This window comes from Procambarus clarkii, chromosome 4 (genome assembly GCF_040958095.1).
Source record: "Procambarus clarkii isolate CNS0578487 chromosome 4, FALCON_Pclarkii_2.0, whole genome shotgun sequence".
NCBI lineage: Eukaryota > Metazoa > Arthropoda > Malacostraca > Decapoda > Cambaridae > Procambarus > Procambarus clarkii.
Window position 1 is genome coordinate 53,873,082 of NC_091153.1, and position 13,461 is coordinate 53,886,542.

Consider the following 13,461-nt stretch of genomic DNA (forward strand, 5'->3'; position numbering starts at 1 on the left):
ATCCTAGTAAACAACACAGAAATCATTGATAGATACAGCGATAGCAGGCGGCTTGACGTTTGCGAGGCACTACACATCAAGAAGTCAATACCAGCAATCAACAGCCAATTATTGCACAACTATATTCTACCCACCTCAAGACTCCGCTCCAATATAGAAGCATCAAGAAATATGGACCAATAGGTTTTCTACAAACACTTCTATTCAATACCCATGGTTTCTGTTCTGTCTTGTGTTGATACTTTTAATACCCTATTAATATCCCCTCTTGTTCTGTCTTGTGTTAATGCCACATCACCCCTCCCACCTCACTCAAATGTAGATATAAAATCAGAGATACGTAAGTTCTAATCAGTTGTGTATTTGTGAAGTCTTTGAAAATGTAATAAGTTTTACGAAACGCGCCCGTGTCGCGTCAGACTAGAAATAAAAATGAATTTTGGAGAAGTGATTTTTGATTTACCTCCAACAGTGAAGCGTAATGTACGAAAGATTGAGAAAATTCGTGTTAGAATTATTAATCTTACTTTTTCGGTCATATTTAATAATATATATATATATATATATATATATATATATATATATATATATATATATATATATATATATATATATATATATATATATATATATATATATATATATATGTCGTACCTAATAGCCAGAACGCACTTCTCGGCCTACTATACAAGGCCCGATTTGCCTAATAAGCCAAGTTTTCCTGAATTAATATATTTTCTCTAATTTTTTTCTTATGAAATAATAAAGCTACCCATTTCATTATGTATGAGGTCAATTTTTTTTTATTGGAGTTAAAATTGACGTAGATATATGACCGAACCTAACCAACCCTACCTAACCTAACCTAACCTATCTTTATAGGTTAGGTTAGGTTAGGTAGCATAAAAAGTTAGGTTAGGTTAGGTTAGGTAGGTTAGGTAGTCGAAAAACAATTAATTCATGAAAACTTGGCCTATTAGGCAAATTTGGCCTTGCATAGTAGGCTGAGAAGTGCGTTCTGGCTACTAGGTACGACATATATATATATATATATATATATATATATATATATATATATATATATATATATATATATATATATATATATATATATATATATATATATGTATATATATATGTATATATATATATATATATATATATATATATATATATATATATATATATATATATATATATATATATATATATATATATATATATATATATATATATTGAAGGGTACAGATGTTGATTATTTATATTTATATGATGTCCATGGTGATATATGAGTTGATAGCGACCCCTGAATCATCACTTCGATGAGGTGATTCCGTGTGACGATCCTCTTGAGTACCTCTCGTTGTAAACTGTCCCTGTGACGAAGTGGTCTCATGTGGGATATGATCCTCGTCAAGCACCTTCAGTCATTGTCTGGACCGGAATTTGAGGGTGAGAAGATTTTCAGAGAGGGAGGGAGAAAAGGAGAGACGGAGGGAGGGAAGGAGAGTGGGTTTCAAAGAGAGGTTGGTAGAGTGGGGAGAGGAAAGGGAGTGACTGATATTAAATTAACTTGCAGGAGCAGTAACTCGAGGTCTTGAGGTAGAACACCATCTGCGGTATGACGATAAGGGTAAGCTAGAATTGCGTGAGTGAGTGAGTGAGTGAGTGAGTGAGTGAGTGAGAGTTAAATAGAATACTGTTAAATAGCTGACAGACACAGAATCTTGGACCAACTTTGAATCAACTTTAGTCGTCAAGTAATATTACCTGTCAACTATTTTTAACTTCAGATGGTAAGCCAGGCCTACCTGTGTATGATACGTCCTCTTCCCCCTCGTATCCCCCTTCCAAGAATCATTCTCAACTAATTTCAGCCTGACAACCGGTTAGTTTACCTCTTGTAACGACGCGGTGGTGGTGGAGCATGCTAACTTCTCGTTAATTACTTCTCACCACGACGATCAGTTACTACCAAGTCTCTCCAATACATAATGCCATTGGTCCGGTCGGTCATCTCACACCATTCCTTATACCTGATGCCTCTGTTCACCTGGCAGTAAGTTGGTACCAAGGACATAGACTGCTGTTGTGTGCTCTGCATCATGGGACTCGACGCAGGTATTCTGAGAGGTTGCCGTCTTGCACCAACCCCGGAGCTAGTCGCTATCACCCAGGTGTTACCTGGTTAAAGGTGTGTTTCGAGGATTCTCTTGACACGTAACTCGTGTGTTCGTCTCATAATGTGCAGAGATAACCTGGGCGAGCTCACCTGGGCTGGCCCAGGTGCAGTTTGTCACCTAATTCCTTACTGGTCTAAAGAATCGCGCAACACGGACGAGGAACATCCTATATTACCTAAGGAGACTCCAATAATACATTATGATTTGAATAAAAGCTGACATTACAGGAAGCACTATTTAATAAATGTACATGGGAAGTGGAGGGTTTAATGACTTAAAACAGATGAGAGAGTTACAGAAAGTTCAAAGCCCCGTAACACCAGCCAGCCAGCTATACAGCCAGACAGCCAAACAGCCAAACAGCCTGACAGCGAGCCAGCCAGCGAGCCAGCTAGCCAGCAAGTCTGCCAGTCAGCAAGCCAGCCAGCCAGCCAGCCAGCTACCCAGCAAACACAAATCATCTACACAACGTTCGCCTATCTCTTGCCATAGGTGTGGGAATGATTTGCATTGAGAATGGTGCAGGAGAGCCTTTGAGAAACTTTTACTCAAAAAATCCAAACACAAAGGTTTAATTATAAATTGTTTTTCTACAATTATTTTCTTCCAAATGTAAAACAAATAGTTTTTACATGTTTAAATATAAAATTTATGGTGTTTTTTTGTAAAATTCATTAATAAATTGTGAATGATATATATTGGCTGAGTGAAACCTTTATAATCCATTTAGTTATAATTTGAACAGAAAAAAGTATTTTTCCAAATTTTCTAAAAATTGCTCTTTTTAACACAATTTGACTCCTTATACATTCCACTAAACACTATATCATGTTTAAATATATAATTTATGTATTATTCTCTAAAATAATTTATATAAATTATATAAGTTGCTGGAAAGTGGTGTTAAGGATTTTGAAAACATTTTGTTGTGTTAATATGTTCTTATTAACTATGTCTCAAGTTCACAGTTTATCAAACAAGAATATTAACATTCGTCAACTCTTAAAATCTTATATGTTATCTTGCTGGTGCAAAAAAGGGTGAATCTTTAGGAACAGCTATAGTATCTATATATCACAAATGGTGTTTTCCCTAACTCAAACAATGTAGGGTTTATTATTCTACACATATTTCTAATGACTCTTAGATGTTTACATTCTCTGAAGTATAATTGTGAAGGCTGTGTCCATCACTCTCAACACAGATTCTTAAACTCGTCTCTGCAGGTTCAACTATATAATTAGTTTCCATTTTGAATTTCCATGGACATTTGTATCCAAAATGAAACCAATGTGGTTTCCTTCAGCGCCTTCAGCCAGCACATTTGCTCATTCATTTCCACAGATTCCAACAAGGTAGGGGATTTACAGAAATTTGTATATTCATATTGTTATATATTAAAAATATGAATGCAGTTCAATATGATAAGACAAATACATGAGTTTATGATAAATTCGTTTTCTGTGATATACCATTGATATGCTCTTTTTTTCTTTAAACGGCAGACTAAACTAAAGTGCTCACATCAACAGATTTGATGTATAAATGGTCAACGCTCAACAGAGTTAGTATAAATGTATTAGTATAAATCTTACTTGTCTCATTGTTAATTCACATTCAATGTCAACTTGTGGTTTTGATGTGGCACGTTTGGCCAAGACACCCCACCCCATTATGCACCCCATACCCATCTTGTGGGCGGTTGTGGAAAGGGTTACAGAGGCACATAATGGGCTCAGGGACTGAACCCCACAATTCATTTAGCTAAGCAAGTTACAATCTTGATGAGCTAGTTACAAAATTCAATATAAGTCATCACATCAACAATGGGTTCGAGATCGACCTCAAGTACAGGTTCTAAATTAAGCAACTGACATATGTGGAGAGCTAGTATCAAAATTTATATGTTTGTCCTGCACACCGTCCCCCATCCAGTGGGCAGCGGTGGATAGGTTACAATCACTTAGTTGTTATCTACAGTTAGCAAACTGGGGATATTTGGCTAAAATTTCTGGTAGCAGATCATTTTGAATGAAATATTGACACATCGCTGGAACATTGGTTATAGAATTGTCTCTAAATTCATGTATCTTTTCGCACTCCATCACATAGTGACGGAGGGTGTGCGAATAATTTTGTTGACACAGTTTACATTTGGTCAGGTCTACATCAGCAGATAATGAGAATTCCCAGAGATACTTGTAACCGAGTCTAAGCCGAGCAGTAGTAACATCTAGAAGTCTGCTGATTTTATTGGATGATCCATAGATGTGTGGCTCCTCTTGTATGATATGTATGATAGATGGAATTACTAGTTCCAGTTTCTAGGCAGGCGATGAGTACTCACAATAACCTTAATTAAGCGTCAAAACAAAAATGTGTATACTCTTTTTACTCTCCTGACCTTAGTTCTCGAGCTATGTATTTCATTTTGGTACCAACGTGTTCGCAATAACATTCTCTAGAAGAAAATCAGCAAAAACGGTCACCAAAAGTTATATGAATACCAGCACCCAATAAATACCTACGTAGATGACTCGCCGTGAGTGCCCAAGAGCAACAAAATGTTTTTACTCTTGGGATTGTTATCACTTCCACACTTGTCCTACAGCGTTAATTTTGGTATCAATGTACTCGCAATGAAATTCCCAACACGGTGATATGAATATAAACGTAGAATAATGGTCGCTGCCCACCCGCAAGAGTGTGGGAAGTGGCGGAACTGTTACCCAGTATTGGTGACAAGACGACACATGGGCGATACAGTGCTTTGAAAGTTTATAATTATATCACTGTCCTGACATTATTATTGTATGTACGTCATTCATTTTTGTGCCAATGTTTTCGCAATAGAATGTTCTATGAGCCCGTAGGTAAAAAAGAGCAACAAAGCGTAAGATAGAATAGCACCATATATAAAACAACGCTGGTACATATCAGTGAGCGTCAAACACACACGAAATGTGTGTGTTTGATGGTGGTCAAACGATGTTTGATGTGTTTGATCAGGTGATGTCCTGATCCGCATAATTAAAGTGTGAATTATGTTGAGAAAAAATAAGAAAAAAGGGAAAAAACAGGGGTGGGAGAAACATGACAGAAAAAGAGTAAAAATACAATTTGGTCAACAAAACAGCATTGTTTAAAATAAAAGATATGGATTGACATTTTGGGGGTTAGGTTGGTAGGTTACATTGAGTTAATTAGGTAGTACTTAGTGTTTATCTGTTATAGATAGGAGCTGCCTGGTATGGGCCAATAGGCCTTCTGCAGTTACCTTTGTTTTTATGTTTTTGCCCTGTAACCTAAATGGTTAGAGAGGCACATATATGGGCTTAGGGACTGAACCCCACACTACATTTAGCTAAGCTGGTTACAATCTTGATGATATAGTTACAAAATTCTGTATAAGTCGTCACATTATCAATGGGTTCGAGATCAACCACAATTTCCTGAATAGATATAACAAAGGGGATATTAATAGGGTATTAAAATTGTCAACACAAGATAGAACACGAAACAATGGGTATAAATTGGATAAGTTTAGATTTAGGAAAGACTTGGGTAAATACAGGGTCAGTAACAGGGTTGTTGATTTGTGGAATTTTTCTTAACTTATAAATTTATCTTTATTTATCTTAAACTGGTTGGGAGAGGTACAGTTTTTAACATAATTGGGAAGGTCATTCCACATTCGAGGTCTCTTGATTTGTAAAGCATTTCTAGTTTGACTAAGTCGTACTCTTGGAATATCAAATAGGTATTTGTTTCTGGTGTGGTGCTCATGGGATCTGTTACAACCTTCTAGGAAGCTTTTAAGGTCAGGATTGACATTACAGTGCAGCGTTTTATATATATAAAATACACATGAGAGTATGTGCAGGGACTTAATATCTAACATATTCAGAGATTTGAGTAAGGGGTCCATATATACTGCCCGGTTGCCTGAAATGCTATAGGCCTACATAGTGGCTTTAGGTATTGTATGCACTAGCTCTATCTATAAATCCAACATTATGTTTGTAAATCAACTATGTATGTATGAAAAAAAATGACTAATACGTTCGGCGAATGACTTTGACTTCAACTTCACTTTGACTTCGTTCATGTCATCGTATTTTCCGTAATATATAAAGGTTATGACAATGCAATTATATTATTGTGTGCAAATAAGTTTGAAATTTCATGTACCCTAAAAATATTAAAATAAAGAATAAGAATAATTAAATAATTGTTGTAGTAAATTGTCACACGTTCATCATACGCAAACGAACACACAGTTTGGAGCGTCAGTACAAGACCGCCGCCATTTTAAAACACGGCTTCGAATGTAAGTAATGTTTTTCTCGTACTAACACTGTGTTATACAATAGATTTGGTCTTGAATTCACAAATTTAGTTGTTACATCTGACAGAGTATGTTAGACGGTGTAATGCTGGTCCATGTTAACGTATTTGTGGGCTTGGTTGGTTTAAATGTGGAGGCGAGGCCTGGCAGTGCTGGTGTATGTGGAGGCGAGGCGAGGCCTGGCAGTGCTGGTGTATGTGGAGGCGAGGCCTGGCTGTGCTGGTGAGTATGTGGAGGCGAGGCCTGGCAGTGCTGGTGTATGTGGAGGCGAGGCCTGGCTGTGCTAGTGTGTATGTGGAGGCGAGGCCTGGCTGTGCTAGTGTGTATGTGGAGGCGAGGCCTGGCAGTGCTGGTGTATGTGGAGGCGAGGCCTGGCTGTGCTAGTGTGTATGTGGAGGCGAGGCCTGGCTGTGCTAGTGTGTATGTGGAGGCGAGGCCTGGCAGTGCTGGTGTATGTGGAGGCGAGGCCTGGCTGTGCTAGTGTGTATGTGGAGGCGAGGCCTGGCTGTGCTAGTGTGTATGTGGAGGCGAGGCATGTACAACACTCCCCAATAGGAAGAAAACCCACTGGGTTCTAGGCTAGGTTAGGCTTATCTGTAATAATTGAATTAAGCCTAGCAAAGCCTAGAACCTAGTTCAGTAATTTAAAAAATGTTGTAACTTGAAAAATGCCATTCAATACATTACACAATTTAAATATTTTCAGGCAATCAACACAACCCTCATGTTGGCTAACCCCCTCTCATGTTGGTCAATAATTTAATTATTTTTTTATGGAGTAATCTTTGCTGTTGAAATGTAGTCTTTTTGAGACTACATTTCAAATGTAGTGTGTGTGGAGGCGTGTATGTTAGGTATTACCTAATATACACGGTGTAATATATCTATCTGTGTGAAATAGATTAAATCCATTTATTTGATATTCAGCTAATAGTTCTGTATTTTCTACATTCATCCATGTTTTGGTAAGTGCAATAATATGTATTGTTTCATTGCAGATTAGAGATTCAAGATAGTTCTAGATTTCCGAAGTACTGAAACGCGCGCCATACAGGCTTGGTGGATCTAGGTGCAAGGTAAAATTATTTACATTTACTTTTGTATTTATGTTTTGTATTTATATGCATATATGCATTTATATGCATTATTCTATAGAATAATAGATCTCGTAATAATTTTGCAAAAATAGTGGCATTTACTATTTTTAAAAGATTATTAAAAAATTTACTGATATGGTGCATTCGGAAGGGCGAAGAGGGAGAACGGCCTGTTGACATAGCTCGGGTGCAGGGGGGGGGGGGGTTGTGTAAAAGCCTGGTTTGTGCCTCGGAGAGGCTATGGGATCCAGTAAGTTCAGTAGAACTTCGGTTTCAACCCTTTTACCCTGTTGTAGCTCAGTCGATTAAGGCAGTGTCTGGGATGCTCCCGGACGCAGGTTCGAATCCTCGTCACGGCCCTTGTGGATTTGTTCATTTGATGCATCACGTTATTGTGATCTGTGTGTGTAATTCTTCACTTGCTACAGCAACAGGAATGTGTGTGTATGTATTTGTGTTGTTGAATATGACCGAAAGTGTAAGATTAATGATTCTAACACAAATCGTCTGAATATTTGTTTTTCTTCACTGTCGAGAGTAGTTAAAAAAATTTACTCGAGTTTATTTTCACACTTTATTTATGGTCCTTAAGTCCCTCTCCTTAATGCTGCTGCTGTTTCTCGCATCTTTGCATCGCTTGTATGTTTGGGGGTTTGGCCTCTTGCTATATATTGATTCCATTTGTGTGTGTTTGGGTCTCAGGCCCTCTCGCAATTTCTGTTGAACAAACCCCTTTTCCTAGTTCTGCATCTCTCCTTTGGTACAAATTTTGTTGTGCTTTTATCATATATTTCACAAAACTTGACATACATTTCATTTACTTCATGTCCTATCAGCAAGTGTTTGTCAAATTCTTTAAGGAAAGTTTATCATCCTGATTGCAGATCTCTAGCGATATTATGTCAACTTCTTGTGGATTCGCAATCATTATTTAATTTACCTTTAGGTGTTCTTTCACCAGCACAGCAACACTGTACCTCTCCCAACCAGTTTAAGATAAAAACTAAGTACTAACTAATTAACTCAATGTAACCTACCTTACCCCCAAAATGACAACCCATGTCTTCTATTTTAAACAATGCTGTTTTGTTGACCAAATTGTATTTTTGTTTTTTTCTGCAATGTTTCCCCCCCCCCCCCACCACTCTACCACTACATTGAGTTTAGTAGCTCTGTGCACGTCAGGTGCTGTTTAATATACAGACCTACTCCTCCATTTGACCTAGTTTCTCTATCACATCTATATCACTTTGTGCTTTAGCCCTGGTGGAGCTTGGTCCACCAGGCTGTTGTTTGGAGTGGCCCGCAGATCCACATACAGTCTGCATATGATATACAGTCTGTTGATCAATTAAACTACAGTAGTTAGTTTTTATCATCCGAATGCACCAATATGTGTTCATTCTTCCCAGATGAAGGAACTAGGTAATATTCATCATCTGAATGCACCATCTGATGCTTTAACACACTCATGATACACGAGAGGTTTAAAAAACTTTTAAAACTTTTAAAACTTTTTGACCTATGTATTTAAAAGCAATTCTAAAGTTAAAAAGTGTAGCATAGGCCCCTCGCAGAATGTTCTTAATATGATCCTCAGGTTATAGTTTTCTATCTAAAACCACCCCTAGATCTCTTTCTTGATCAGAATTCTTTATAGATCTCAGTGGCTCGATCATAGAAACTGCTCTAAATCCTTGTTGGCCTGGATTGTGGAGGTCATTGGTCTCTATAAAACTAGTAATCTGACTCCTGATCACTCTCAAATAATTTTATTATGTGGGATGTTAGTGCAACTGGTCTATAATTCTTTGCCAATGCTTGTGTTGTGTTGTGTTGTTTTGGTAGTGATGTGCAATGTGTTGTTTTGGTAGTGATTCGTCCAGTTCTGGTAGTAGTGCGGTTGTTGTGTAGTGTAGTACTTGTGTGCTTGTTAATGACTTGTATTCCAGTCTTGTGGGTATCTCCTTTCCCCTACGGGCCAACTGCTTTGTTCTTGCCTAGCATTTTGCTTTGTTTGGGTATGAATGTTTGTGTGCCGTATATTTTGCAAAATTTGCCATATATCTCATTATTTACTCCTCTGCCTAGCAACAAGTCTGTCTAATTATACTCATTAACTGTTTTTCAAAGTTCCCCATAGTGTCCTTTATTGAAATCGAGTTCATGAACCGTTTCAATGTTCTTATTTTCTTCTAGATTATATCTTAAAGTATATTTAAATGTTATTGTTATTATTGTTATTAAATGTTATTGTGACATTGCATTGCAATTGAGCTATGTTGTTTACCATACCGTTCATTTCGTGAGTATAAGTATAGATGCCACACTTGTGACAGGTAAAACCATGCCTTTTTTGAAAAACAGCACCGTCTGTTGCACGTAAGAGCAACCCACACTATATTATGTTGCGATATTATTTCAATATTTCCGATTGTATTGATAATTTGAATTTTCATAGATTTCAATTTATTTTCATTTCGATTTAATAATTTTGTGTGACATTGCATTGAAATTGAGCTGTGTTGTTTACCATACTGTTCATTTCATGAGTATAGTTTATTTTTTTATTTTTTTCATTTCATTTTTTTAGCTGTTCTTATTTTTCAGTGATGGGAATATCAGATCATTTGATGTTCCCAATTTTCTGATGGAAGCATCAGACCATTATAGAATGCATCGGATGAGGTAGTTTGGAATGGTGGGGAGGACGAGAGGGGGGTATGGTGGGGAAGACGAGGGGACAGAGGAGAGGGTAATGGTGGGGAGGACGAGGGGACTGGGGAGTTGGGGATGGTGGGGACAGGGGAATGCTGGGGAGGACAAAGGGACAGGTGAATGGGAGATGGTGGGGGAGGAAGAAGGACAGGGGAGGGGAAAATGGTAAGGAGGACGATGGGACAGGGAAGTGGGAATAGTGGGGATGATGTGGGGACAGGGAAGTGGGAAGGACGAGAGGACTGTGGAATGGGGAATAGCAAAGTGAATTATAATTATATATATTAATTAATTCTTATAAATTTCCAGAAGCCTGTATCAACACCCACACTAATGCAACTGAAAGAGATGTTGAGACAAGTATTGCTGATATGTTGAAGAACGCCCCAAACAAACTCGGTGGAAACAGATACAAGGTAAAGTTTGCCAATTTGCTGTAGTCTAATTCAATTTCTTTTTAGTAATCTTCGAGAACATTTATGCTATGAATAAGATAAAATAATGTAACTGATTTTGATTTATTTACTATTTATTATTTATTTACCGTTATTAGTATAATAGATCTCGTAATAATTTTGCAAAAATAATGGCATTTACTATTTTAAAAAGCTCGGGTGCAGGGGGGGGGGTTATGTAAAAGCCTGGTTTGTGCCTCGGAGAGGCTATGGGATCCAGTAAGATCGTCCTTCCTTTCCTCCCTAGAATCTGGATGTAGCAGGTGCTCAATTGTCAAAAGTGAAAAATTGGTTTTGTCTTCCGAATGCACCATTTCTGTAAATTTGCTAATAATCTTTTAAAAATAGTAAATGCCATTATTTTTGCAAAATTATTACGAGATCTATTATACTAATAACGGTTTGATAAAATACAGTAGACTGCCTACTGGTTTTACCTGTAATAAGGTTTGATACAGATGATTATGATTATGGTTTTGGCCTCCACCACCCTCTCACCTAACTTGTTCGTTCCATGTCTACCACGGTTTTGTCTTCCGAATGCACCATTTCTGTAAATTTGCTAATAATCTTTTAAAAATAGTAAATGCCATTATTTTTGCAAAATTATTACGAGATCTATTATACTAATTACGGTTTGATAAAATACAGTAGACTGCCTACTGGTTTTACCTGTAATAAGGTTTGATACAGATGATTATGATTATGGTTTTGGCCTCCACCACCCTCTCACCTAACTTGTTCCAACCATGTCTACCACGGTTTTGTCTTCCGAATGCACCATTTCTGTAAATTTGCTAATAATCTTTTAAAAATAGTAAATGCCATTATTTTTGCAAAATTATTACGAGATCTATTATACTAATAACGGTTTGATAAAATACAGTAGACTGCCTACTGGTTTTACCTGTAATAAGGTTTGATACAGATGATTATGATTATGGTTTTGGCCTCCACCACCCTCTCACCTAACTTGTTCGTTCCATGTCTACCACGGTTTTGTCTTCCGAATGCACCATTTCTGTAAATTTGCTAATAATCTTTTAAAAATAGTAAATGCCATTATTTTTGCAAAATTCCTGAATATTGTCAAAATGACGGAAACCCATATGTCAAAAACACATGGAGATATACCAATCCTGGAAGACATTCTTCCATCCTCACTTGAAACTGTTGAGCAGGTGGAAAGTCTGTCACATGAGCTAAAAGTTAACAGTGAATATAAAAAGAGTATGGTAAGTGTTGCTTAATTCTTTTAGCCTGAGTATGGTAAGTGTTGCTGAATTTTTTTAGCCTTGTACATATGTCTTTTGATTAGTTTTTTTGCAGATGAAGGAAGGTGGGGTGGCACATAATTGATTGTTCAGTGTTATGTTTAAGGTACAAATAAAACAAAAGCAAAAGTTACTCAAATTCGTTGATTTTTGTAATAGTTAAGAAGGAAAATATTTTAATGCTATTTATTTAATACAGTTGGAAATTAGAAAATCTAATGTTGAGATTGAAAGATATATATTATTCTCTATTACCTTACAGCTTATGCATTATTTTAACAGGTCCAGACGCTGTCTCAAATGGGCGGTGCAAGCTGTGGAGACACAGTGAGACGAATGATGAGGAGGATAGGGACCTATGGGGTCTGGTCTCAGTATTCACTCGTTGGCGCAAGAGGAAACGTGTCTTCAAAACCTTGGATATTTGTAATGTAATAATAAGTACGTAAATTTGACATTTTTTTGGATTATATATATGTCTGCATGTATTATGTATTATACTTGCATGCTTGTTAATGACTTGTATTCTAGTCTTGTGGGTATCTCCTTTCTCCTACGGGCCAAATGCTTTGTTCTTACCTAGCATTTTGCTTTGTTTGGGTATGAATGTTTGTGTACCTTCATTGTATATTTTGCAAAATTTGCCATATATCTCATTACTCCTCTGCCTAGCAACAAGTCTGTCTAATTATACTCAATAACTATTTTTCAAAGTTCCCCATAGTGTCCTTTATTGAAATAGAGTTCATGAACCGTTTCAATATCCTTATTTTCTTCTAGATTATATCTTAAAGTATATTTAAATGTTATTGTGACATTGCATTGCAATTGAGCTGCGTTGTTAACCATTCTGTTCATTTCATGAGTATATTTTATTTTCTATTTTTTCATATCATTTTTTTTATCTGTTTTTATTTTTCAGTGATGGGAATATCAGATCATTTGATGTTCCCATCAGAAAATTGGAAAGTCAGATCTTTTGATGTTCCCAATTTTCAGATGGAAGCATCAGACCATCATGGAATGCATGGGATGAGGTAGTTTAGAATGGTGGGGAGGACGACAGGGGGGATGGTGGGGAAGACGAGGGAACAGAGGAGAGGGTAATGGTGGGGAGGACGAGGGGACAGGGGAATGGAGAATGCTGGGGAGGACAAAGGGGACGAGGGGACGGAGGAAGACTGGAGAACAGGGGAACACCTAAATAAAAGCCAACAATGTTATTACTCTGTGGCTTCTTGTCTCCTGACAAAAAGAATTAAAATTATATATATTATTAATTCTTATAACTTTCCAGAAGCCTGTATCAACACCCACACTAATGCAACTGAAAGAGATGTTGAGACAAGTATTGCTGATATGTTGAAGAACGCCCCAAACAAACAC

General features: G+C 37.1%; 1 protein-coding gene across 1 annotated transcript in view; it reads left to right on the plus strand.

Annotated features, from left to right (window-relative positions):
• LOC138371675 (mucin-22-like) overlaps nucleotides 1–1,656 on the plus strand; it is a 35,067-nt gene extending 33,411 nt beyond the window's left edge. The window contains exon 9 of the mRNA XM_069336679.1: nucleotides 1,580–1,656. Coding sequence (XP_069192780.1) covers nucleotides 1,580–1,656 — 77 coding nt within the window. The remainder of the gene's footprint in view (nucleotides 1–1,579) is intronic.
• Nucleotides 1,657–13,461: the final 11,805 nt, after the last annotated feature.